The sequence below is a fragment of the Labeo rohita genome, chromosome 23 (genome assembly GCF_022985175.1).
Source record: "Labeo rohita strain BAU-BD-2019 chromosome 23, IGBB_LRoh.1.0, whole genome shotgun sequence".
NCBI lineage: Eukaryota > Metazoa > Chordata > Actinopteri > Cypriniformes > Cyprinidae > Labeo > Labeo rohita.
In genome coordinates, this window is record NC_066891.1 from 28832936 (window position 1) to 28859738 (window position 26803).

Below are 26803 nucleotides of genomic sequence, written 5' to 3' on the forward strand. Positions count from 1 at the left end.
GAACATGAGATGGGAGTTTTTCAACATACCCTAACTGTCATGAACCAGAAAAAAGTTCGGGAAGAGCAAGACAAGACAAGTGTTTGGCATTAAAAAGCATATAACTGTATTATTTTTATTAAAACAACCGATCATTTCGCTAGATAAAACGCTTCTTTCTTGGCTGGGATCGTTTACAACCGCATTTGGGATCGTTTGAAGCCGCATTTAAACTCGGGGCACCATAGCAGTCCATTATATGGAGAAAAACACTGAAATGTTTTCCTCAAAAAACAAATTTCTTTACGACTGAAGAAAGACATGAACATCCATTATCAGTCACTGTTTACGTCAACGTATTAAAAATAACATTAAGAATCATTCTAGCGTTTTGATGCTTTGCTGATTATTATTTTGTCACTTAAAGTCCCCCTGTAGTGAAAATCAAGATTTTTATGTTGTTTATTTGTCTATGTGGTGTTTTTAATATGCTTTTAGACAAACTAACTTTATGATCAAAGACCAGTTTTAAGGGATAAAAATTTTGACTAAACAGGCTGTTTGTCCAGTCAGGCAAGTTAAAAAAAAAAAAAAAAAAAAAAAAATCAAAAACATTTTAAACTAGCTTGAAGGCTGGAGGTCAGCTAGCTGTAGCTCGACCTATATTATTATTATTATTATTATTATTGAGAACATACAGAACAAAGGCAATCCTGTCTGAGGATGATGTAACTACCGCCAGGGGGGAAAAAAAAACTTGGTCTGTCCAATGATTATAAACAGTCATTAGGTCTGTCAGACTGAAGATATTTTAGCGGTACTGTGACCACAAATATTTAAGACCCATCGAATCTGAATTTGAGACAGTTTAAGACTTTTTAAGCCTTTTTATTAGGAAACCTTATTTCAGACATTTTAAGACTTTAAGGACCCACAGACACCCTGTTGTAACAATTCACATTTTTTTAAATCTGATGTAGTAACAAACTCGTCTACATCTTGCCTGGTCTGAGGGCAAGTACATTTTCAGCAAATTTTCATTTGTTGGAGAACATTTTTTTTTTTTAAGCTTTAATCCATATTTGTCCAGTTTGATTGGCAGTTCCTTAATTATGTTGGATGATTAATCAAAATGTAATCACATCTGAAGTGTTTATTTAATGAAAAATGTGAAGCTTTTCTATTGAAAAAATCATAGTGGGCTTAATTGGAACATGTTCCTTACAAGGCCACTCCAGACTTTTAATTAAATAATGCAATTTAATTTTGTCACTTCCTGACAAAACATACCAGGAGTGTTTACTCTTCACTTTAATACACACTTTAGTAAAAGACTGTTCAAATATCTAAGAAAACATGTAGAGCTACGATTCAGATGATCTTAATAGGGTCACTTCCAAAATTAATTAAATGACAAAAAGTGCCACAAAAAAGCCTGATGAATTTTTCGCTCACTCTGCTACAAATCACACTGATCCAGATTCCGGGGTCATCATATAAATCAAAAACATTATTTCTTTATTGGAAAGTGCATGTGTCTGCAACTCCTAACTAGGTTAGGAGAAATAAGTCTTCACACAAACTTATTTTGAACTGGAAGAAGAGCAAAATGATGTGAATTTTTGCTGACTTTAAGGTCAATACAGGTCAAAGGTGAAAGGTCAAGATCTCACCTTGTTGTCGCTGATCTGTTTGGTGAGCGGCTCTCGGTTCAGCTGCAGCAGGTTGTGCAGACGCATCTCGTTTTGACCAATCAGAGCCTTCACCTTGTGCCTCTGCTCCTCCCATTGGTCGCTGTGGCCAATCATGCAGTCGAGCTGCAGAAGCCGCGCCTCCACGCCGTTTTGTGTGCTGTCCCATTGGCTGCGGACCTTCTCCACTGACACACGGCAGAAAGAGAGGAACGAGTCAGTATCTCACACAACAGATGCCGTACACACGCTTCTTCATTAATACACGCCTTCGCATAAAACCGCCTGAGGTGTTATTCATCAGAATCACCGTTTGTTTACACTTGTTTTCCTTTATTTATAACAATAGCTAATTTGTCAAAGCCTTCTGTACTTCCTGACCAGAAAAAGAAAAAAAAAAAAAACTACTACTTTAAAAACTCTAATTATTCAATACACTGAATAATGGATATAACATCTAAAGGGGCATGAAGTTGCAAATTAGGATTACAATTAAGACTAATATAACTAAAATGATTAAGAATCATAAGAAAGACTAACACGGTGTCGCTTTGTCACAGCCAGCATAGACAGCCTCAAGCTGTTGCGGCACGGTGCAGCGCAGCACGGCGTGAGGCGACAACTGTCGCATCTGGTGTAGACACGGTGTAAGACCCCAAACAAAGATTAGGGCTGATGCAAAGACTAAAACTAAGGCAAAGAGAACATACACTGAAACTAAGATTAAAGGCACAATATGTTTTTTCCCGCTAGAGGGCGCATATTCAAAACAAACAAAGAAACAAATGAGTAGTTTGATGAGGCCGTGATTGAGTGTGGTATCATGGGAGTTGTTGTCTACATCCTCACAGCTGATGCAACTTTTCCTACCCAAAAGTATTCTCGTAGCTCCATATGTTGGACCATTTTATCAAAGCACTTACTACCTTTCTGGGCCTTGAACGTTTCAGTTGCTGTCTATGCAGGGTCAGAAAGCTCACGGATTTTCATAACGGATTTCATAAAAACATAAGAAATTATGTTTTTTGAGGAAAACATTTCAGCATTTTTCTCCATATAATGGACTGATATGGTGCCCCGATTTTGAACTTCCAAAATACAGTTTAAATGCGGCTTCAAATGATCCCAAATGTGGCTGTAAACGATCCCAGCCAAGAAAGAAGGGTCTTATCTAGCGTAACGATTGGTTATTTTCATTAAAATAATACAATTTATATACTTTTTAATCTCAATCCGACCCAGTCGTTGCAAAGTGAACATGCAAAAAAGATCAAACAGCGATATAGGACATGAGATGGGAGTTTTTTGACATACCCTAACTGACATGAACCGAAACAAAAACAGTTCAGGCAGAGTAAGACAAGACGAGCGTTAGACATTAAAAACTATATAAATTGTATTATTTTTGTGAAAATAACCGATTGTTTCGCTAGATAAGACCCTTCTTCCTCAGCTGGGATTGTTTGAAGCCGCATTTAAACTGCATTTTGAAAGTTCAAAGTCGGGGCACCATATCAGTCCATTATATGGAGAAAATTCCTGAAATGTTTTCCTCAAAAAATAATTTCTTTATGACTGAAGAAAAAAAGACATGAACATGTTGGATGACAAGGGGGTGAGTACATTATCTGTGAATCTTTGTTTTGGAAGTGGACTTCTCCTTTAATTACTCACTGTCATGTCGTTCCAAACCTGTAGGACCTTCATTCATCTTCAGAACACAAATTAAGCTATTTCTGATGAAATCCAATACTTTTTGCACACAAAAAGTATTCTTGTAGCCCCATATGTTGGACTATTCTATCAATGCACTTACTACCTCTCTGAGCCTTGAACGTTTCAACTGCAGTTTATGCAGGGTCAGAAAGCTGACGGATTTCATCACTAATCTTAATTTGTGTTCTGAAAATGAACATCTTACGGGTTTGGAACGACATGAGGGTGAGTAATTAATGACACAATTTTAATTTTTGGTTGAACTATCCCTTTAAGAATAAAAGCTTATAACAGAGGTTAGTACTGAGAGCGAGACTCAGACTAAGGCTGAGATGAAGACAAGTATTAAGATAAGATTAAGATAAAACAATTGAAAATGGTGATAAATATATGCTCACGTTTCTCAGAAATGGAGGTGCGCACGTCAAGATTGGAGGTTTTGTTCTTGATGTTTTGAGCCAGAGTGATGATGTCCTCCAGCTGTGGATGTCTCTGCTCCAGATCACCTTTAGTCACCTACAAACAGACGCATTTAAAAATCACCAGAGTTTAGCGGCCCAGATGCTGTCTGGCAGGGCTCTGAATAATAATTCTGTGTAGACATAAACACAGCCATAAATCACTGTTTTTATTTTCAACTTAAGGACAAAGCTACTAGCTATTTGCCACCCTATCAAGCCAAACATCAGACAAACACCCCCTCAGGTCTAATTCTGCGGTCTGACCTGCAGGCGGCCGATGGTGGTGTGGATCTCCTCTTTGTCTCCCACTGTGACGATGTTGGATTTGAGCATCTGGTGGATGAGCAGCAGCCAGTCCGCCAACTCTGTGGCCGTCTGGTTGAGATCGCTCGGGCCCACCAGGTCCGGGCTGGGACGGCGCTCCTCGCTCATCAGACTGACCATGTGAACCGCAGACGGCACGCTCGCTGAGACGCACAAACACACAATCCACAGTAAACACTCAATTACATGTGGAAGAGTGGTGTAAGTGTCCATTTCACCTGTCTGTACTGCACTCACCTGTGAACTGCTGCTGAGTGACTTGTTGAGTCCATGGAGACAGAGGCTGCTGTGGCGTCTCCTTCAGCCTGCCGTCCAGAGCTTTCCAATCTGCAGCCAGCTGTTCGATTTTACTCTACACAAACACACATACATCTTAATTCTCATCTATGCAAACAAAACCACAACAAGAAATGAGTAAGTGCTCTGTAACAATTTGTATACTTCCAGTATATTAAAATAATTCACTGTTGCAAACACTTGCACTTTATGGATTATTCTAATTTGTTTCCATTGCACTCTGAAGAAAATTGGCTAGCCAGTAAGATTTGTGCTTTTTGATCACATGCCTAAAACCACTGCTTTAAAATAAGACCATGATTTGGTGAGGCTTGTGAGTATTTTGCTAATCAACAGTGAATAACAGAAGTGAATCTGTACTCTTGCATTTGGTGTTGTTTGATAAACACCATCACAAATATAAATATCTGAAAAGTAATTACTGGTACAGCAAATAATGAAAATTCTGTCTGGCTTCATAATGTTTATTTTGCATTGTACGAACAGACAAAATTAATCAACAAACTTAACTTAATTAAAAATTAATAAGAACTACAAAGATAAACTACATGGAAAACCAATAAAAATAAAAATAACAAACTGACTTAATCTAAATTTAAACATTACCAGTCAAAAGTTTTTGAACAGTAAAATTTTAATGTTTTTTAAAAAAAGTCTCTTCTCCTCACCAAGCCTGCATTTATTTGATCCAAAGTACAGTAAAAGCAGTAATATTGTGAATATTTTCTATTCGAATATACTACTAAAATGTAATTTATTCCTGTGATCAAAGCTGAATTTTCAGCATCATTACTCCAGTCTTCAGTGTCACATGATCCTTCAGAAATCAATATGCTGATTTCAGATAATATGCTGATCTGTTCCTCAAGAAACATTCATTATTTAGTTTATTATTTATTAGTAGTATTTTTTTTTCAGGATTCTTTGATGAATAAAATGATCCAAAGATCAGCATTTATCTGAATTTTTTTGTTGTTGTTGTTTTTGTTTGTGAAATGATATAATAATTTTTGTTTTTATTTTTATATAATAATAAATGTTCTTTTTTGAGCAGCAAATCAAAATCTTAAAATGATTTCTGAAGGATCATGTGACTGGAGTAATGATGCTAAAAATTCAGCTTTGAAATCACAGGAATTACATTTTGAAATATATTCAAATATATTATATTTATATTAAAATTAATTATTTTAAATAGAAAAACCTTTTCAAAATTGTACTGTTTTTGCTGTACTTTGAATTAAATAAATGCAGGCTTTAATTTTAGATTTTCTACTAAATCTAAAATTAAAGTCAAAATTTAAAATACATATAAAAAATCTAATTCAAAATATTAACAATATACAAACTATATTATAGTTTGTAAAATTCATTAATTTTGCATACATTTAAAATCGTGCATTGACATTAAACAAACAAACAAAAAAATGAATTGAATGTTCTGCTGCGATTTATATTTAGTTTAGTTTAATAATTTATTTTTGGGGTGGCTTTTTTGGGTAGGAGGGACACAAACCTTTTCCTGTGGTAAAAGTAGCTGTTTCCTCTGAAGCTCGATAGAGTAAGACAACAGCTCCTCCAGCTCTCGCTTCTGTTCTCGCATGGACATTTCCAGAACCTACACAAACATAGCTCAGTCAGATCTCACTTGTTAAATAATACCTGAATTATCTCTGAGGAAGTTACTATGTCAGTAACTTCACAACGCATTCTCATATTTACAGTTCGATGTCACTTCATGGCCACATATGCATTCAGGTAAACAAATGAAGGATTTATATTTTTAGTGTTTAATTAATAGATTTTTATCATAATCACAAACCTACTGAAGTTCTTAAATTAAGCCCAATTTGAGAAACCCTGGTTTAATGTACGGTTTAATGCAGTGGTTCCCAAACTTTTCCTGCCGGGCCCCCCTTTTGCGAAATATTTTTTTTTTACTATGCAACAGCATTCATTGTTTTTTAAACAGATTTTCTGTGGCCCGGCAGATATTTTCGGCCATTTATCTTTTTCAAATTCCTATAAAAATCGGCTGACTGTACACTAGCCTTGCCGCACCCCCCTAATCATAACTCCGCGACCGCCAGTTTGGGAACCATGGTTTAATGCATTTCTGTGCTTTCTCCCTCTTTGCTTTTTTTTAATATCAATATAGTATGTTCAATAATAAGTTTAAAACAAGTTAGATAAAAAGTAAACAAAGTAATCTAAAAAGTAGTCAGAATTACGGTTGTAAAAAGGTAGAACATTTCCAGCAAATTTCGGAAACTTTACAGGATTTTTTGGAATCTTCTAATATTTTTGGAAAGTTTCCGGAAATTTACCGTAAATTTTTCTACCCCTTTGCAACCCTGAAATAAGTAACCTACATTGTTACCAACTACACTGTAAAAAATAAAAAACACAATTTGTTGAGTCATCTTAAAATAATTTGTTACCCTGCTGTCTTAAAATTTTAAGTTCAGTCAACTAAAATAAGTTCAGTCAACTTGAAATGTTAAGTTGTACTAAGTAACAACTTAAGATATTTGTGTTTGCTAAACTTAACAGGTGGGTAAGTAACCCAGCTGCCTTAAAATTTTAAGTTGATTCAACTCAAATATCTAAGTTGTCACTTACAATTTAACATTTCAAGTTGAATAAACTTTTTTTGACTGAAACTTTGAAACTTAAAATTTTAAGGCAGCCAGGTTACAAATTATTTTAAGTTGACTCAACAAATTGTTTTTTACAGTGTACAGTTTTCATCATGCAATTTGTAAACAGTAATGGATTACAATTTGTAAGTAATCTACCCAGATCTGCTAACAGACAAGCAGAAATTAATATTCTGTCATAATACAATCAACTCCACTTCTATGGAAGACAAAAAAAAAAAAAAAAGATATTTTGACAAATACTTCCAATGGAAGTAAATGGTCACCAAACAAAGTCTGGAATGAGTAAATGATGACAATTTTTATTTCTAGAATAACTCTTTTTTTCGCAGCTCTACAGAGATCAGGAGTGTTGATTGTGAATGTCTGACCTGTCTCTCAGTGGGTGTGACGCTGCTCAGAGACTGGCTGCTGATGTAAACCCAGTCGCCCAGTCTGTTCATGCGCTCCTGAAACTGGCCATAAGACGCCAGCCTCCTCTCGTCCTGGACCGGAGTGTGTGTCTGCAGACGACCCTCCACCTCACGCACCTTATCCAGGAGCTCACGACTCACCTTTGAACACACACATGCGCATTTACACATGATAACATGTCATTCACATGAAGCAGTAGTGACAGTGTTCTATATGAGCCTGACAGAGTAATCAACATATATATAGAATTAGCCGACAACTGCTCCAGCTTGGTCAATTACCAAAAGTGTGTCAGCTCCAGAATGACAATATATTTTCAGTGAAAATTGTGTGAAATAATGTAATTGTGGAAATGCAGCAGGGTTAATGTATTTCTGTAGGTCAAAACCCAGAAATGTGTTGCATATTAGCACTTCTGCTTCCACTGTCATTTCGTCAGTGAGCTTTTGAATGGCTTTTTGGTTGAATGACTGAAAGGGTTTCTGTGGTGAACACAAGCTCAAAATATTCACGCTTTATGACATAAACAAGCGGCTCATTCGAAATATAAAAATCCTGGCTTTTTGTTGTGGGAAACAGGGTGATGCTACTTTCAGGTTGGCCTTCAAAAATATGTCAGCAGCACTGTAGCGCGCTATTGTCGGTGTCTCATTTGGGATCATTAAATTGTACCAGTAAGACAGCTGTGCAGATGTGAAAACATGAGGGCAACATACCAAAAAAGATCAAAGTAAAAGGATAGAAAGAGAGATTTTGTTGTAATTGTGTGCTGTGGAGTTGGTTTCGTACTTTACTCCAGCTGATGTTTATCTGCCTTATTTTATTCGCATGAATGTCTCTGTCCTGAGGTGTCAGACTGGAGTTTGACAAGATCTGAGAGCCTGTTTTATTCAGCCATGACAGCGTCTCATTCTGACTATCCATCTCCTCCGTCAAGGCCTGAGAGAGAGAGAGAGAAGCATTAAAGCAGACATTCTGAAGCACTAGCAGCTGTTTTGGAGAGTAATTAATTAACATGAAGTAAAATTACAAACTTTTTTTGGGGTGGGGTGGGGTCTAAATTAGGAGCATTTTAGTGTTAATAATTGTATTTAGAAAATATTCACAGTACCATTCATAAGTCTAGGGTATTTATTTATTTTTTTCTCCAAAAACCTTCCAGCAATGACATGTTCAGCTTATCAAAGGTGACCGTAAAGTCATTTATACTGTCTTTTTCTTGGTACTGATATTTATTTATCAACAGAGTTTTAGTGCTACGTAAAAAAAAAAAATAAAAAAAATAAAACTAACTGCAATATTTTGTAATTGCATTGTAAATCTAAGATTGTAATATTTTGATAACTAATAACAAGTTGTAATATTTTGAGAATATTTCGAGAAGTCAAAATACTACAAGAATAAAGTCAAATTATTTTGAGAATTAAGTCAAAATATTATGAGAATAAACAAAATATTACAAGAATAGAGTCAAAATATTAGCAAAATAATGTCGAAATGTTTCGAGAACAAAGTCAAAATATTAAGAGAATAAAGTTAAAATATTTAAAGAATAAAGTCAAATTATTTTCATATGAGTGAGTGAGTCATTGTGGTGAGTGAGTGAGTGAATGAGTGAGTGAGGTGAGTGAGGTGAGTAAGTGTGATGAGTGAGTGTGGTGAGTGAGTGAGTGTGTCAGGTGAGTGAGTGAGTGTGATGAGTGAGTGTGGTGAGTGAGGTGAGTAAGTGTGATGAGTGAGTGTGGTGAGTGAGTGAGTGTGATGAGTGAGTGTGGTGAGTGAGTGAGTGTGATGAGTGAGTGTGGTGAGTGGGTGTGTCTGAGGTGAGTGAGTGAGTAAATGTGATGAGTGTGTGTGTGATGAGTGAGTGAGTGGGTGACTGTGATGAGTGAGTGAGTGAGTGGGTGAGTGTGTGATGAGTGAGTGAGTGTGATGAGTGAGTGGTGAGTGGGTGTGTCTGAGGTGAGTGAGTGAGTGTGATGTGTGTGTGTGTGATGAGTAAGTGAGTGAGTGGGTGACTGTGTGAGTGAGTGAGTGTGATGAGTGAGTGGTGAGTGGGTGTGAGTGTGGTGAGTGAGTGTGTGATGAGTGAGTAAGTGTGATGAGTGAGTGTGGTGAGTGAGTGAGTGTGATGAGTGAGTGTGGTGAGTGAGTGAGTGTGATGAGTGAGTGTGGTGAGTGGGTGTGTCTGAGGTGAGTGAGTGAGTAAATGTGATGAGTGTGTGTGTGATGAGTAAGTGAGTGAGTGGGTGACTGTGATGAGTGAGTGAGTGTGATGAGTGAGTGGTGAGTGGGTGTGAGTGTGGTGAGTGAGTGTGTGATGAGTGAGTGAGTGTGGTGAGTGAGTGTGTGGTGAGTGAGTGAGTGTGATGAGTGAGTGTGGTGAGTGGGTGTGTCTGAGGTGAGTGAGTGAGTAAATGTGATGAGTGTGTGTGTGATGAGTAAGTGAGTGAGTGGGTGACTGTGATGAGTGAGTGAGTGTGATGAGTGAGTGGTGAGTGGGTGTGAGTGTGGTGAGTGAGTGTGTGATGAGTGAGTGAGTGTGATGAGTGAGTGTGGTGAGTGGGTGTGTCTGAGGTGAGTGAGTGAGTAAATGTGATGAGTGTGTGTGTGATGAGTAAGTGAGTGAGTGGGTGACTGTGATGAGTGAGTGAGTGTGATGAGTGAGTGGTGAGTGGGTGTGAGTGTGGTGAGTGAGTGTGTGATGAGTGAGTGAGTGTGGTGAGTGAGTGTGTGATGAGTGAGTGAGTGTGATGAGTGAGTGTGGTGAGTGGGTGTGTCTGAGGTGAGTGAGTGAGTAAATGTGATGAGTGTGTGTGTGATGAGTAAGTGAGTGAGTGGGTGACTGTGATGAGTGAGTGAGTGTGATGAGTGAGTGGTGAGTGGGTGTGAGTGTGGTGAGTGAGTGTGTGATGAGTGAGTGAGTGTGATGAGTGAGTGTGGTGAGTGGGTGTGTCTGAGGTGAGTGAGTGAGTAAATGTGATGAGTGTGTGTGTGATGAGTAAGTGAGTGAGTGGGTGACTGTGATGAGTGAGTGAGTGTGATGAGTGAGTGGTGAGTGGGTGTGAGTGTGGTGAGTGAGTGTGTGATGAGTGAGTGAGTGTGGTGAGTGAGTGTGTGATGAGTGAGTGAGTGTGATGAGTGAGTGTGGTGAGTGGGTGTGTCTGAGGTGAGTGAGTGAGTAAATGTGATGAGTGTGTGTGTGATGAGTAAGTGAGTGAGTGGGTGACTGTGATGAGTGAGTGTGTGATGAGTGAGTGTGGTGAGTGGGTGTGTCTGAGGTGAGTGAGTGAGTAAATGTGATGAGTGTGTGTGTGATGAGTAAGTGAGTGAGTGGGTGACTGTGATGCGTGAGTGAGTGAGTGAGTGAGTTTCAGGTATACTCTATGTTATGGGGACAAAATGTCCCCAAAAATATGGCAATATCCAAAATCCTTGTCCTTGTGGGGACATTTTTTGGTCCCCATGAGGAAACAAGCTTGTGGATCATATTGAAATAAATGTTTTTTATTAAACTGTCTGTAAAATACCTGTAGTTTTGTGTGACGTGTAGGTGCAGGTGTATGGTTAGGGTAAGGGGATAGAAAGTAAGGTTTGTACAGTATAAAACCATTTTGTCTATGGAGAATCTCAGTAAAACATGAAAACCCAACATGTATGTGTGTGTACTCATGTCGAACCTTAAGCTCTCTGAGGCTCTTGTCGGTGGCTGAAACGGGCAGCGTCGCCACGGCAACCTCTGTGTGCTCCAACCACTGAGCCAAATCAGCGGTTCTCTGAATGACATCCATCACGGCCGGATCCTCACCCATCAACCTGCGCAAAGAGCATTTAGCACAAAGATGCACACACTGATCTGTGAGTTTGTGTGCGGGTGTTGTGGTCAGGCTCACCTGCGCTGACGCTCAGACACTTGTCTCTGGACGTGTGTCCAGCGGCGTCTCAGAGCGTCCAGTTTCTCCTGCAGCAGAGCGGCGTCGGGTGACGACACCTGACCGATGATGTGCTCTCCAGACCGGCTCAAAACCGCCACCACAGACTGATGAGAGGCCAAGCCGTCCTCCAGATCCTACACACAGAGAGAGACATAAAGACTCTGGGTTAATGGACAGTTGACCTGTCAGTGTGTCCAACTGATAAACAGGAAGTTACCACTTCACTAGCACCTGACCTTAATTTGTATTTGAGGACAATTTCATTCAACTCTCCCTCTTTCAGCACTTTCAGATCAAGAAAGACACACACATCTATTCTCCAAAGCTCTCAGACTGTGAAACACACTTAACCACGCACAAGTCTAATGAACGAATGTCCTTGTTTGAGTTTTCAGTGTGTTAATTGCAGAGGATGAGGCTGCCGTGACTCTTCAAAACACTCGTTTCGCACATCAGCCTAACAAACATTGCCGGTTTATTTTGCTTGTATGCTAGAACTCATTTTTCTTTCACACGTTTAATTGTGGGTTATAAGTGCTTATTGACTTAATTATTATAGAATTATTACACAATTATCAATTAGCATCTCGCAGAATGATTGCTGATCTCAATTAACAGTCATGATTAATGATTACCTCCCTCTATAATTATGTTCTGTGATATTTTTCCTGCCTTTTCCATTGAGAGTATTTTGTTGACATTTACATTGACATTAATGCATTCCAGCTACAGATTTTATGGGAACTGAAACCATGAATGTTCATTCATTGATAATACAGACAGAAAAATCATAAAATTCATTGAAGGGATTTATTGAAATACTTATTTAATGTTTACAATATATACATGCACTCGCTATTATTCAAAAGTGTTTGAAAGAATCATCTCTTATGCTCACCAAGACAGCATTTATTTGATCAAAAATACAGTAAAAACACAATATTGTGTTTTAAAATAAGTGTTTTCTACTGTAATATGTTATAAATGTTGTATGTGAATATTCATATTTTTGTTGTTGTTGTTTTTGCTGCTGTTGTGTTTTTTTTTTTTTTTTTTTTTTTTACACATTTCAAGTTTATATAAACTTTGTACAACAATTAAACTTTTTAAACTTTAGACTTTTTTTTAAATGTTGGTAACACTTCACAATAAGGTTCAATAGTTAGCTACATGAACTAAGAATAAACAATACTTCTACAGCATTTATTAATCTTAGTTAATGTTAATTTCAGCATTTACTAACGCATTATTAAAATCTCAAGTTGTGTTTGTTAACATTACTGAATGCACTGTGAACTAACATGAACTAACAACAAACAACTGTATTTTTATTAACTAAGGTTAAAGATGAATAAGTACTGTAATACATGTATTGTATTGTATTGTGTTTCTTCCTGTTTATGGCTGCAACAACTAATTGATAAAATCGATAATTGTCCATAATGAAAATCATCACCAATAATTCTCATTGATTAGTCGGTCTGTCCACAGTGCATGTAAAACTTCAGCCGGTCACGTCAAATTACAACACTGATTAACACATTTCTTTGGACAAACTGCATCTAAAAATAGTGGAGGAAACAGAATGAGATGCTGCGGAAGGTGTATGTGATCCAAGCGGCACAAAACATGAGAATACTTTATTTTAAGCTTTAAGCTAATGCATGAGCGTAAATGTCACAAATTCACTTGAGCATTTCCATTTCTGCATAAAAGTCCGTCCTGACAGTCCGTGTTAAGTTTAAATGTCTACTGAATGAGCGCCGGCACGTGCACGTGCACCAGACAGACGGTACACATACTCAGTGCAAAAACATTCATTGTGCTGAAATATCTGTTGTTGAAAGTTAAATTTATGTTTAAAAGACAACATGTAGTGCACATATTTAATGAGAGTAGGAAACTTTTTGTAGGATATAGAAATGACAGTAAGACGTGACCGTGATTAAAGTGAATGCATTTCTGCAGAACATTCCTCTCACCTGTTGGTCAACACTGAGTTTGTGTTTTTATTCGTCCTCATTATCTGTATTATTCTTTTACTTTTTAATATAGAGGTTTAAACTATATAGAAGTTCACTATATAGCTACAGTGCTTAAATTTATTAAAACAAATGCATGCAAGGTTTTTAACAAATGATGTAAGGTTAGTGCCATTGCTGCGCCAAACTACCAGTAATGGTGATAACCAAAATCAATTTTTAGCTTTCTGTATTGGTTAGTCCTCCAATATGAGTAAGTTCTTTAGTAACAGTAGTTGGCTATTTCTAATGCTATAATATAATCCTTGCTGTTATCTATGAAAGAAAGGCAGAAACAAATCATTAAGCCCTTTGTTTGTTTCTTCAGATACCCAATTACAGTCAAAAAGTACATAAACAATGCCAGCAAGAATGCAAAGCTGTTATGAGAGGCATAGGAGGCCATTTTTGATATGTAAATAAATACTATTTAGTTGTTTCAGTTTGTTATCTGCTCAATAAATGACAATAACATTTTTAGATTTAAACCATTTTTGCTAAAATATTTCAGTAAATATTTCATAAATTGTTAAGCATGTTTTCATAGCATTTGATTGGCACACTTGTTTGAAAGACTTTGGGCAGAATGTGGAATAGTGTAATTTTTGTCAATAAAATAGTTTATACTTTGACTAATGTTAACAAATGACACCTTATTGTAAAGTGTTACCAAAACATTGAAATGCAAATTGTTTTCTTTTTCTCAATTCACTCATCGCTGGGACTTGAACCTACAACCTGTCATTTAGCAGATCTTTAACCATTATGGAGCAGGTCATAACAGAATGTATCTGTGACCTTTGACCCTGCGTCTGACCTGTTGCTGTGCACGAGCGCGGTCCAGGTCCAGTTCTCCATCTGGTCTGATCCCGTCAGCCAGGATCTGTTCAGTGTCGCTCACCCACTGTGAGAGATCGTTCAGGTCACAGTGAAACTGTCTCCACTCCTCCACAGCTCGATCAAAACATCTGCATACACATCAGAAGAAAAAAACACGCTCATCTAAGTGATGATATCCTCACATTACAAGCATTTCTTCAATTAAACACAGTAGCACTGTTTCAAATCATTTATCTCATTCTAAAGCAAGTGCGGTGTGTTTGCACAAGAGATGTATTGATATCACTCCCCAGTAAATCTATCAGACAGATTGCACCCTCAAGCACTCAGTATCGGCATCATAAATTCATTTTACTGAGAGTACAAACACAAACGGCTGGTCGAGCTGACGCTACATTCATCAAAAGTCTTAATGATTCACTCACAGAGACCCCAGCCCTATCTGACAGATTACTATGTGCGATAAAGCATGCATGACCTAAAACCACAGCTGAAAGCATGTTCAAGTTACCCATGAGCACTGAGATACAGCGGGAAAATAACTATTGAACACGTCACCATTTTTCCTGGTAAATACATTTATAAAGGTGCTGTTGACATTAAACGTTCCCCAAATGTCGATAAGCAATTCATGCATAAAACAAAACAATTAATTTCAGAAACTAAGTTATGTGTAATAAAATGGAATGACAGAGAAAAAAACTATTGAACTACTACAATTTATTTAATACTTTGTACAAAAGCCTTTGTTGGTAATGACAGCTTTAATACGCCTCCTATATGGAGAAACTAGTCACATGCATTGCTCAGGTGTGATTTTGGCCCATTCTTTCACAGTCTTCAAATCTTTAAGGTTCTGTGGGCCTCTTCTATGAACTCTGATCTTTAGTTCATATTTTCTATTGGATTCAAGTCAGGTGATAGGCTGGGCCATTCTAGCAGCTTTATTTTCCTTTTCTGAAACCAGTTTCCTCAGCTGTGTTTGGGATCACTGTCTTGTCATTCCATTTTATTACACATAACAATTTATGAACTTATTTGTTTTGTTTTCTCTGTATGTATGGATTACTTGGGTTGTTACCGACATCTGGTGAAAATTTTAACTTGACAGCACCTTTAGAAATATATTTACTGAGAAAAAATATGACGTGTTCAATACTTATTTAGGGTTTCTGCAGGTTTTATGAGGGCAAATTTAAGACTTTAAGACCTTTTTAAGACTAACTGAATTTAAGCGGAAAAAAAAAGTTCAAAAACAATACAGCAATATGTTCTCTAAGTATAGTTTGAGTTTTACTTTCACTTTCAAATTAGAAACAATTCAGCGTCTAGCAATTGTTTGTTTTTAGTTCATTGGAGTTTTTCCCCTTTTTCCTGGCTTTCCTTCGGTAAAAGCGTGTCCACATTTTACTTTCACTTTCAAATTAGCGGTAATTCGGCGTCAAGCGGTTGTTTGTTTTTAGTTTGTTTGAGTTTTCCCTCTTTTCTTAACTTACCTTCGGTTTTAAGTAGCTTGTAAAAGTGTTGTGCACATTTTATTTACACTTTTAAAAATCTGTGGCATTAACGTAACGTAACGTAACATACTTTTAACGAATAAAACGAATAAAAATACACCATGTTATATGGCTAATATAAAATAATAACTTACACAAAGTTTAAATAGGTATACAAAACTGAAAATCAGTAAACACGGCATACATCTTGATGTAATATATATAAAAAAATACACAGTTTAAATAAAAATCAGCAAACACTGTGCAATCAAATAAATATGAAACTATTAATGCCATGTTCATATGAATTTAAGACTTGCTGCTCTGATTTAAGACTTTTCAAAGCCTTAATTCACGGTAAAGCGATTTAAGACTTAAGAATTTTTTAAGACCCGCATAAACCCTGTTATTTTACCTTCTGTAACCAGTGTGTCAGTGTTGTTACTGTTAACTAAAACTGATTTCATTAACTAAAATAAAGCTGAAATAAAACATAAATATTAGATGCAAATTAAATCCAAATAGAAATATAAAAAAATAAGCACAAACTAAATTTAAAATAAAATAAAATGAAAACTGAAAATAGAAAAATAAAAACTAATTTAAAATATTAATAAATACCATACTAGGCTGATTACATAAAGAATTTACTAAAAATTGGTCTTCTCAAATTACTAAACCAGTAAGAACCTACTGATTTGAATTAAACCAGATAAACTACCAACCACCTTCATTGGAAACGCTATTCTAACTAACTTCATTGGTGATCAGTTGTTAATCTGGTACACCAGCCAGTCCAGCATAACTCAGCCAGGTTCATTTTTTTTGGAAATTTATGTTGGTCTTTTCAGCAGAGAACTCTGGCTCTTCCTCACGTCAGCGGGTGTCTATAAAACTGGCCGAGTAACTGGGTCACATTTCTGTTTAACGGTGTGGAAAGCAGGCGGATTTTACTTCAACTTCCTGTGTAACTGACTTCTGACAGAGATGAAATCCTGCTCACCTTGGAGAAGAACATTCCTCTTAAATTATTAACTCTGAGTTTTGAAGTTTTAAAGTTTTGAACCTCAAGAAAACAGTTAAGGTCACATTTCAACTCAAAAACTGAAGGAAATACATGAGGAGTTATATTTTGCATTAAGAAAATGAAGCCTATTTAGGCCTGTTTTTATAATATGATATTACATTCATTGCAATCATTCACGTTTTCCAGTAAATACTTTTTCAAGTGACTGTAGACTTTTTTGTAGCAATTCTGTAACGTGCAATTTCATTTTGTAAACTTGAGCTTATTTCAGTTAGCTGCCAGCACTTCTAATTTTTGATATATTTGTGACCCTGGAACACAAAACCAGTCATAAGTGTCAGTTTTTTTAAACTGAGATTTATAAATCATCTGAAAGCTGAATAAATAAGCTTGGCTGAGATACAACTATTTGAAAATCTGGAATCTGAGGGTGCAAAAAAATCAAAATATTGAGAAATTTTGTGTAATGATTTTTGGCATAAAAGAAAAATCGATAATTTTGACCCATACAATGTATGTTTGGCTATTGCTTCAAATATACCCGTGCTACATATGACTGGTTTTGTGGTCCATATATTAATCATGTATATTTTAGCATTTTAATTAGCAAATGCTAAATTAGCAAAAAAAAAAAACTGTCTTGCAATTTTGGGTAAAATATGGCATGTTCTTCACAAGTTTTATGTCATGTGATGTTTATTTACTTCTCAAGCTTATTCTACAACACTAAAAAAAAAAAAAAAAAAAAAAAAAAAAAAAAAAAGCATTCTCTTATACTTAAAAGCAATACCTGAGCCAACTACTTTTATCTAAGTAGCATTGATGGAATTATTTATCCTTTTAATTTTCCTTGAAAATGTCTATTAGAGTGCAATGTTTCTTTAAATCATATGCACTCTGCAGCAGAATTAATGAAAGCTTCAGTAGTGAGATATTGGTATTGGTTTCTCTCTCATCCTCATGCATTTATAATATGCAGAGACTTGACACAGTTCTCTGTGGACCAATCATCAGCACATATTGCTAGACTCAGAGCTGTAGCCTCAGTAGATATTGAGTGGGCATATCCTCCGTCCCTCCAACTAAATTCAGATTAGGCGTTGACTGTTATGGGTTTTTAAATTATTACATTTGCCGCCCCCAATCCTGAATGCATGGGTACATCCTTCCCTGGGCTCCTCCATTAGCATGTTACGAATGGGCAAAATAACATTAGAGAATCTAACTCCGATAAGGAGAAAATTAGGAAATACAAGCTGGAATGATAACTTTTCCTAACCCACCATAACTAACGCTCACAGACATCCAACAGAAAGAGCTCTACAATTAAAAAGATGTATAATAAAGAATGAATAATGACCTCTATATCTCTCTATCAACTATAGACATAGTAGAGTTCAAAATTATTCATGATTATATTTCATGCAATAACTAATATCATGTCCAATAAATTAAATTTTTTTCAGGTTCACTTTGCGATTGAGGGGCATAATGGGGAGACTCAGAAAGACTGCTAGCATAGACAGGGAATTATGGGAAAATGTAGAGTCATTCCAGACTCACCCTTTCCTCTGGCTGTACATGCGGTTGACTCTGTCCCACTCTGAGTTCAGCTGTGTCAGGGCGTCAGATATCTGTGCCATTTCCTGTCTGGAAGCTTCCAGAATCACATCAGGCTGGCGCTCATTAATCACTTCAACCTGCTCACCCAACTGCTCCAAACTCTCCTTTATATTCTAGAAACAGAGACACAGAGAAGTCAATACTGACTGCTAGAGAACAGGAAGTTATTATGTCCAACAATTGTAGCTTGGCAAGACGGTTTCAAAGGAGTTCCCCAATGCTTGTACTAGTATACTGATATTTGGCCTTCTTAAACCCTGTCATGAAGGAAACAGTTGTGTCTAAGCATATTAGTGTGTGTCTGACCCTGAGCGTGTCCTCCTGGCTGGAGAAATCCTCAAACAGTCCTCCGCTGAGCTCTGAGGAGTTCAGGAGCAGCTCATTGTCGGCCATAGCCAGCAAAACCTTATTAATGTCCAGCAGATAGTCAGTCGGGGAGACAGATGCACTACTCTCATCCTGAGGAGAAAGGGATGACTCTGATCTCTGCGGAGGAGAAGACAATGATTTGAGCACAACCGGCTGAGTTCTGATGATATGAAGCTCCTGCAGAGAGACAGAGAGAGAGAACATAGTGAATATAAGCATTTGCCGTGAGACACAGTGTTTTCACACATTTAGCATTTGCTTAGAATTTTGTGTAAACAACATTTTATTGTGGGAACACCAGCAAATCAGCGGTCAATTTGCTGTCTATTAGCCGTAACGCTGATGTAATAAAGTTATAAAAACAAGTTGTTAAAGCTGTAATGCAGCCATGAACAGACTCAAACATTTCTGTAACATAGACATAACAGTTAAAACATAGCTGTAACTCTATCTGTAAAACAGCCATAACACAACTGCAAACATAACCACCATTATTATGTAACACAGCTGTAACAAAGCCTTAATGTAGCCATAAACAATGCTGTAACACAGCCTTAACAAAACCAAATAGCCACAGCATAACCATAACACAGCCATAAACACAGCAATAATAATTCCTGTAACACGCCCTGTCTTAACAGCTGTAAACACTTTTTCAACATTGCTATAACACAGCTGTAAACATAGTCCATGACAAGTAAGACATTCAGCCTTATCAGTAACAATTGTTGTAACATTGCCATAACACAGTCAAAACAGTTTTAACACAGCTGTAAATGTAACTGTGAAATAGCCATAACGCAACTGTAAAAATATACAAATCATTGTTGTAACAGCTATGAACACAGCTGGAACAAAGCTATAATACAGCTGTGAACAATGTTGTAACAGGTTATATAGCACAGCTGTAAACACAGCTGTAAAACAGCCATACGAGAGCTGTAACATTGCCATAACAGCCATAAACTATGCAACAAAGCTATAACACTGTTGTAATTGTATCTGTAAATTAGCCATAAACAAACTGCAAACATAACCATCATTAATGTATCAAAGCTAAAACCAATAATCATAGTTGTAAAAATAGAAATACCATAACTGTAAAGCCGTAATAGCTACGGTGTAAAACAACGGTGTAACAAAGTCGTAACAGCTGTAAATACAACTGTAACACAGCTGTAATGCACCAAAAACATAGCTTTAGCCCTTCTGTAAACATAACTTCAACAGCTATAACAGCTGTAAACACAATAGCTGTAACATTGCCATAACAGCCATAATCCATGCAGCAAAGCTGAAACGCTGTTGTAACTGTATCTGTAAATTATCCATAAACCAACTGCGAACATAACCATCATTAATGTAACAAAGCTGTAAACGAAGTGGTAACAAAGCCTTAACATGGCCATAAACAATGCTATAACACAATAAATAGCCATAGCATAACCATAAAACTGTAACTGCAAAAAACAAATGCGTAACAAACTCGTAACAGCTGTAAAAACTACTATAACACAACTGTAACACAGCCGAAACATAGCTTTAGTACAGCTGTAAACATAACTTCAACATAGCTATAACACAGCCCATAACAACTCCTGTAACAAATTCAGCCTCATCAGCTGTGAACACTGTTGTAATAACAGTTACAACTATCAAAACAGACAATCATTGCTGTAACAGCTATAAACATAATACAGCTGTAAACAATATTGTAACGTAGGCTATGTAACACAGCCATAAATGTAGCTGTAAAACAGATTTAAGATAGCTGTAACTTTCCCATAAACTGTAACAGCCATAAACTGTGCAACAAAGCTGAAACGCTGTTGTAACAAACACAACTGCATTAACACAGCTGTAAACATATTTTCAACATATCCATAACACAGCCATAAACATAGCCATGGTGATTCTTGCAACACAACAATAAATACAATTGTTAGAGCCGTAAACATACTAATTCCTGTAACGCAACAATAAACACGATTGTAACAGCCGTAAATATAGCCATAATAATTTCTGCAACACAACAATAAACACAAATGTAACAGCCCTAAACATAGTAATTCCTGTAACACAATAAACAATTGTAACAGCTGTAAACATAGCCAAAGTAATTCCTGTAACACAACAATAAATACAATTGTAACACAGCCGTAATCATAGCCATACTAATTCATATAACACAACAATAAACAGTTGTAACAAAGCCGTAACCACTATAAACACTGTTTTAAGTCATAATTTAGTTAAAACACAACTTTAACACATCTGTAAATGTAACTGTTAAAATAGCCATAAAACAACCGTAAACTCAGCAACAACCATTGTTTTAACAGCCATAAACACAGTCATAACAAAGTTGCAATGCAGACATAAGCAATGTTGATATAAACTTAACATAGCCAAAACAGCTTTAATACTGCACACATAGCCGTAAAAAATCCATAACAGCCATAAACAGTGTAACAAAGCCTTAACAGCTGTAAACATTGTTGTAACAGCCATAACAAGTCAAAAATTAACTTTAACAGCCATAAACGTAGCTGTAAAATAGCCATAGCATGGCCGTAACAGCCATAAACAAAGATGTAACAATGTTAAAACACTGTTGTAACAGACACAATGCAGGCAAAACATTGCTTTAACACAGCTGTAAACGGTCATAATCACGACTGCAGCATAGCTATAACTGCCATAATAACAGGTGTAATGCTGCTATAATACTGTAAAAAAGCTGTAACAGCTGTAAATTAGCCATTTTAAGAACGCACAAGGTTAGGATGCTGTAAGATATGTCAAATGCAAGATTCTGCTTCTTCAGTTTTTACTTATACACATATAGTACATGACATTACAAGCAACTGAAAATACTGTGGACATTCAACTCCAAATAAACTGTGACCCACCAGCTCTTTAAATAGTAGCAGCTACTTTGGGTAAAAATTTGGGTTTTAGAATTTAAAATATATAATATCCATATAATAAACAGAAATCTGTTGCCAGAAATGTTAATACCGCAATTTAACGGGTGTCATGTGTGAAAGTGGCTTGAAATTTAGAGCTGGCGTTACGTGGCTGACATGTTAAGAGTGCATGAAATGACCTTGTAGCGTGTCCGAAGCAGCAGGAGTCTCCTGCGAATGTCCTCTCGCCTCTCCTCATCAGGAACAGACAGCAGCACCTCCTCTCCTCTCCTTAGCACCTCCTCAACCTGAGCTTTCTCCTCATCCAACTAAAACACACAAACTCACTAATTCAGAACAAACACATGATGGTTTATATTGCTGTTTATGTACACATCTGCTGTTACAGGAGCAAATGCCGCACCATGTTTAATGTTATGTCATCTCATTTTGTTAATGGTCAAATCAGGTGCGTGTATGAGATGCGTGTTAAATCAGGTGTGTGTACCCTCTCATCATCAGGCGTATGTGTTTTTTCCTGTTGCTCCAGTGCTCTGATAGTAGCTTGTAGGTCTGACTCAAACAGCTGCAGCTGTGATGAGGAGAGAACAGGAGCAGACCTCCCATCAGCCACCTCCTGCGGTGGACGCACTGCCTCCTGTCTGACCTCCAGACCAGCAGACACCTGAACACAGCACACATACTTAGTACTTGCTAATGAGCGCCTGTCCACAGCTGAAAAACAAGCTCCATTCAGGCCTCTGCTGAGCCGCTGGCGTCTCACCTGAGCAGAGTTGATGTGCTGCGCCACCTTGTGGAAGTTGCGGTTCAAGTCGGCCAGTTTGGGCTCCACCAGCTCTCTGCACGCAGGCCCCCTGCTGGTCATCAATATTACTGCCTGATCACGAGCGCTGTCCACACGCACACTCATTCCCTCCAACTCGCACAACACAGCCTGTCAAAAACACAGATACAGCAGATTTAATGCATAATATAATGATGTTTCACTAGAGTAGAAACATTGTTTTTATCATCTTTTATCAAAATGTAATGACTTTTTTTTGCCTCTGAAATATTGTATTTGCTGCTTATATAATCTTGGTCATGTGGCAAAAAAAAAAAAAAAAAAAATTAACCAAAAATGTTCTAGCCTAACATTCATGATCCAGTCAATTCCTGACGGACTTAATTATATTGTGTCCTGTTGAATATTCAGTTTTACTCAAAAGACACAAATAATCAAGTCTGTGTGTGTTTTCACCTTCATCATTTTCTCTTTCTCGGCTGCAGGCATCTTCTCCATCTCATCCAGTCGTATCTCTGTCTGATAGAGCCATGTGCTGATATGAGCCAAATTCTCATCAAACATCTCCACCTCACGCCTGTGATTCTACAACACAAACACACACACAGCATGCATGATACAGCATCTTTAAGTAACGTATATGTGAAATATATCTAAAAAGTAGTGCTGCCAACAGATTAAACACATTTTGCAGTTAAATGTACTTATTATGCATATATTTTATCTCTAAAACAATGTATGTACCCAGTATTGCTCCATTTGATACCTTGCAAGAATTGGAAAAAAATAAAATAAAATAATAACAGTTATAATTATTATTATTAGACAATACAAAAAATATATTATATTATATTAAATTATATTCTATTGCTCATAGGTGATAATTCAGACCTGTACAACTGATGTTAATGAAATTCTGCCAAACAGACGGCTAATGGCTGAAACCTCTCATGTGTATTGAGTTTGCATATAAATGAGTAATTACGAAGGTCTTCCACCATCATTTACTGATAAATGAGACTCCAGACAAAAGCTCTGTTGTTTGTTTGAATGTGTGTACATACATTAGCATATATTAAGAACAAATTGTCCCCAGAAGTGAGCAAAAAAAAAACACAAAACCTCCTTTTTAAGAGAACCACAGACATACTTTGTTTGTAAAAACAATCCTTGTTTGATTCTCCCATTTGTCATTGTTGTTTTTTTCCCCTTTCTTATTATAAAATCATTAGGTTGCAGGTTAGTTTAAGGGTACAGTCTGTAATTAAAACTAAAACTATTAAAAAACATTTATGCTAATTCAAAAAAAAACAAAAACTTGAAATAAAATATAACAATCAGATGATGAAAATGTTGCCTTGGCAGCTAATTAATCAAGTTTACGTTGAAAAAAAAAAAAAAACTAAATATTAAAATAATAATAAAGTAAATAAATTTTCTTTCTTAATTCTACAAATGCATAAAGTGTTAGGGTGTAAGTGTTAAAGTGTTAAAGTGTTAAGGTTAGGGTTTGAGTTTATAGTATGTTTCAGCATAATTGTGTTTGCACTGAGGGGAGCTTCAAAATTTTTGCAATTTATCATAGACACCTCTGACGAATCCTTTCATAAAAAAAGCGTAGAGAGAGTGTAAATAAGAGATTCATTGTGCAGTGTAGAGAGCTTCGTTGATTATAATAAAACTTGGTGAGATCGCAATGAACTAAGATGAGTGACAGCTTTTAATGATATTTAAGGGAGTCTGTAAATGAGATATTGATTTAATACAAGTTACATAAACAAGAAGTTAATATTAAGTGACTTGTATTGTCTGACTTTTTCATCGTCAAAAATAGTTTGAAATACGTCACAACTGAGCCGCTGCGCATCTCCATTCAAACAAAGCAGTGTTTTGTTTACTACTTAGTCTAAAAGAAATTTTAAAAAGCTTAAAAAATATAATTTTTAAAAAACTGGACATAAAAGATGACATACTTTTAGTAAAGTTAGAAAAAGGCCATTACAAAGGTAATAAAAAAAAAAATCTCCTGTAAAACACTTTTTTATGGAGTCAAATATCACCTCGTAATAAGAAGGGTAATTTTTGATCAGACTTTTTGATTACTAATTACAAAGTGCTCCTAAAATTTTGACTGCGCTCCTAAAAAGAAAAGTAAGCGTAGAGCCCTGTTTAACCAGTCACTCACCAGAACAGCACTGAGCCAGTCCTCGATCAGCGTGTGCACGCGCTCCCAGTCCTCATTGAGCTCAAACAGCTGATCCTCCAGCTGAGCCTCACTGCCCTCCACTAAGGCCTGCAGGGCGGCGCTGTTCTCCATCACCACAGACAGATCGCTCTTCTTGCGCTCAGACTCCTTCAAAACGCCCTGCAGACAAACAATCATGTAACACACACTCAATGTATAGACTTCATGAGTAAGTGACCGCTAAACACACTCACGTTAGCCCATGTGATTTCTGTCTCGATATCGGCAGGCATGTCTCCAGTGTTGATCTTCTCTTTAAGCTGAGTCTCAGTGTGGCTCATCCAGGCCTGCAGGGCAGCGCTGTCCTTCTGCAGCCGCTGCGACAGAGACAAAGCTTTCTCCAAATCCTGCTTCCCCTCAGTCACCTGATGACACAGACAACAGGTGTTTTATGGCAAATTACAATACGCACATTAAATGGCTTTTGCAACTAATTTTATTTTTGTAATGCAACATACATCTGAGTGTAAAATGTAGGAGGCGGTTTAAATTTGTTTTTTATTGCCATTTTAAACACGTCTGTAAAATGTGCATGTACCTGAGCTCCCAGTTCATTGTAGAGTAATTTGAGGGCGGTGAGTTGTTCATCCATTCCTTTAGGATTTTCTGTCTGCTGTTTCTGTACGATCTGTCTTCCTGTTTTAATCACTGTCTCCACCTCCAGTTTCACCTCACTCAAGATCTTATACAGTTTCTGCATTTATAAAAACAAGGCACGTACATAAAACATAAGTAGTGTGAGAGTTTATGAAGAGGTGTGTGTTTTTCAGTGTTGTTACAAACTATTGAAAAACTGGAATACAGATAAAATAAAATAAAATAAAATAAAATAAAATAAAATAAAATAAAATAAAATAAAATAAAATAAAATAAAATAAAATATATATATATTTTTTCATCTGTGCAAAAGTACACATTTCCAGGAGGAAAAATACAGAATAATATTATAATATAAAAAAAAAAAAAAAATATATATATATATATATATATATATATATATATATAATAATAATAATAAAATAATAATAATAATAATAATAATAATAATAATATATATATATATATATATATATATATATATATATATATATATATATATATATATATATATATATATATATATATATATATATATATGTATATATATTACATCTGTTTAATAAAATAAAATAAAAAAATAATAATAATAATAAAATAAAATCTTGTCTTGGCAACTGAAACAAACAGGCTGAAGCACTAAAATTATAACCAACTGAAAATTCAAATTAAACTGGAATAAAAATAAAGTGTAAAACTTAAAGTAAAATTAAATTGAAAACTGAAACTATAAAAATAAAAAGTCAATTCAAAATATTAATGCTTACTATAAGGGTATATAATTAATACTTAAATGACAGTGGTGCGTTTTCTCACCATGCATCCAGTCAGATGGGTTTGTATCTCCTCTGGTTGTGTGTCTTTCAGGTCCAGGACGTAAAGTTCAGCTTTAGCATTTTCTAGAATCCTCTTGCAGTCCAGCATTCGCTGCTCAAAGTTGGCCGGTTTCTGGAACAGCTGGAATTTGGTACTAATCTCACGGAGCTTCCGCTAAACAAAGCAGACATAAACGCAAGATAATGTTTAAACTTGGAATACACTAAACCACTATTAAAGTCTGAACAGATTTTGTAAAAACTCTTGTAAGAGTTATTGTTATTAACTAAAACCATAAAAACAGTTTTGTTCATTGAAATAGAGCTGAAATAAAATACAAATATTAGATGCAACCGTGCCAACTAACTGCAAAGTTCAAGCAATAGCACTATAATTAAACAAAGAAAATCCCAAAATAAAATAAAACCTAAAAAAAAAAATAAATAAATAAAAATGTCAATAATTAACATGTCAAAAGCACATAAAATTACAAAAATAAAATAAATAAAAACTAAAAGTAAATAAAAATGGAAATATAAACCTATAATGATTAGTCAGCAATTATCCCCAATTGAAAA

The 26803-nt window shown here is 36.1% G+C and overlaps 1 protein-coding gene across 7 annotated transcripts in view; it reads right to left on the minus strand.

Moving 5' to 3' along the window:
* Positions 1–26803, minus strand: part of LOC127155073 (utrophin) — a 280024-nt gene that overhangs the window by 165616 nt on the left and 87605 nt on the right. For 6 of the 7 annotated variants that reach the window (XM_051097036.1, XM_051097038.1, XM_051097041.1 and 3 more), the window contains 20 exons: positions 26226–26399; positions 25351–25506; positions 25007–25177; positions 24753–24932; positions 23024–23152; positions 22547–22717; positions 22271–22447; positions 21963–22091; positions 18791–19030; positions 18425–18597; positions 14316–14466; positions 11436–11611; positions 11223–11358; positions 8332–8481; positions 7500–7682; positions 5985–6086; positions 4409–4523; positions 4112–4314; positions 3785–3902; positions 1653–1858 (listed from right to left, as the gene is read on the minus strand). In XM_051097036.1, coding sequence (XP_050952993.1) covers positions 1653–1858; positions 3785–3902; positions 4112–4314; positions 4409–4523; positions 5985–6086; positions 7500–7682; positions 8332–8481; positions 11223–11358; positions 11436–11611; positions 14316–14466; positions 18425–18597; positions 18791–19030; positions 21963–22091; positions 22271–22447; positions 22547–22717; positions 23024–23152; positions 24753–24932; positions 25007–25177; positions 25351–25506; positions 26226–26399 — 3240 coding nt within the window. The remainder of the gene's footprint in view (positions 1–1652; positions 1859–3784; positions 3903–4111; positions 4315–4408; positions 4524–5984; positions 6087–7499; positions 7683–8331; positions 8482–11222; positions 11359–11435; positions 11612–14315; positions 14467–18424; positions 18598–18790; positions 19031–21962; positions 22092–22270; positions 22448–22546; positions 22718–23023; positions 23153–24752; positions 24933–25006; positions 25178–25350; positions 25507–26225; positions 26400–26803) is intronic. The other variant, XM_051097040.1, reaches the window with a different exon arrangement.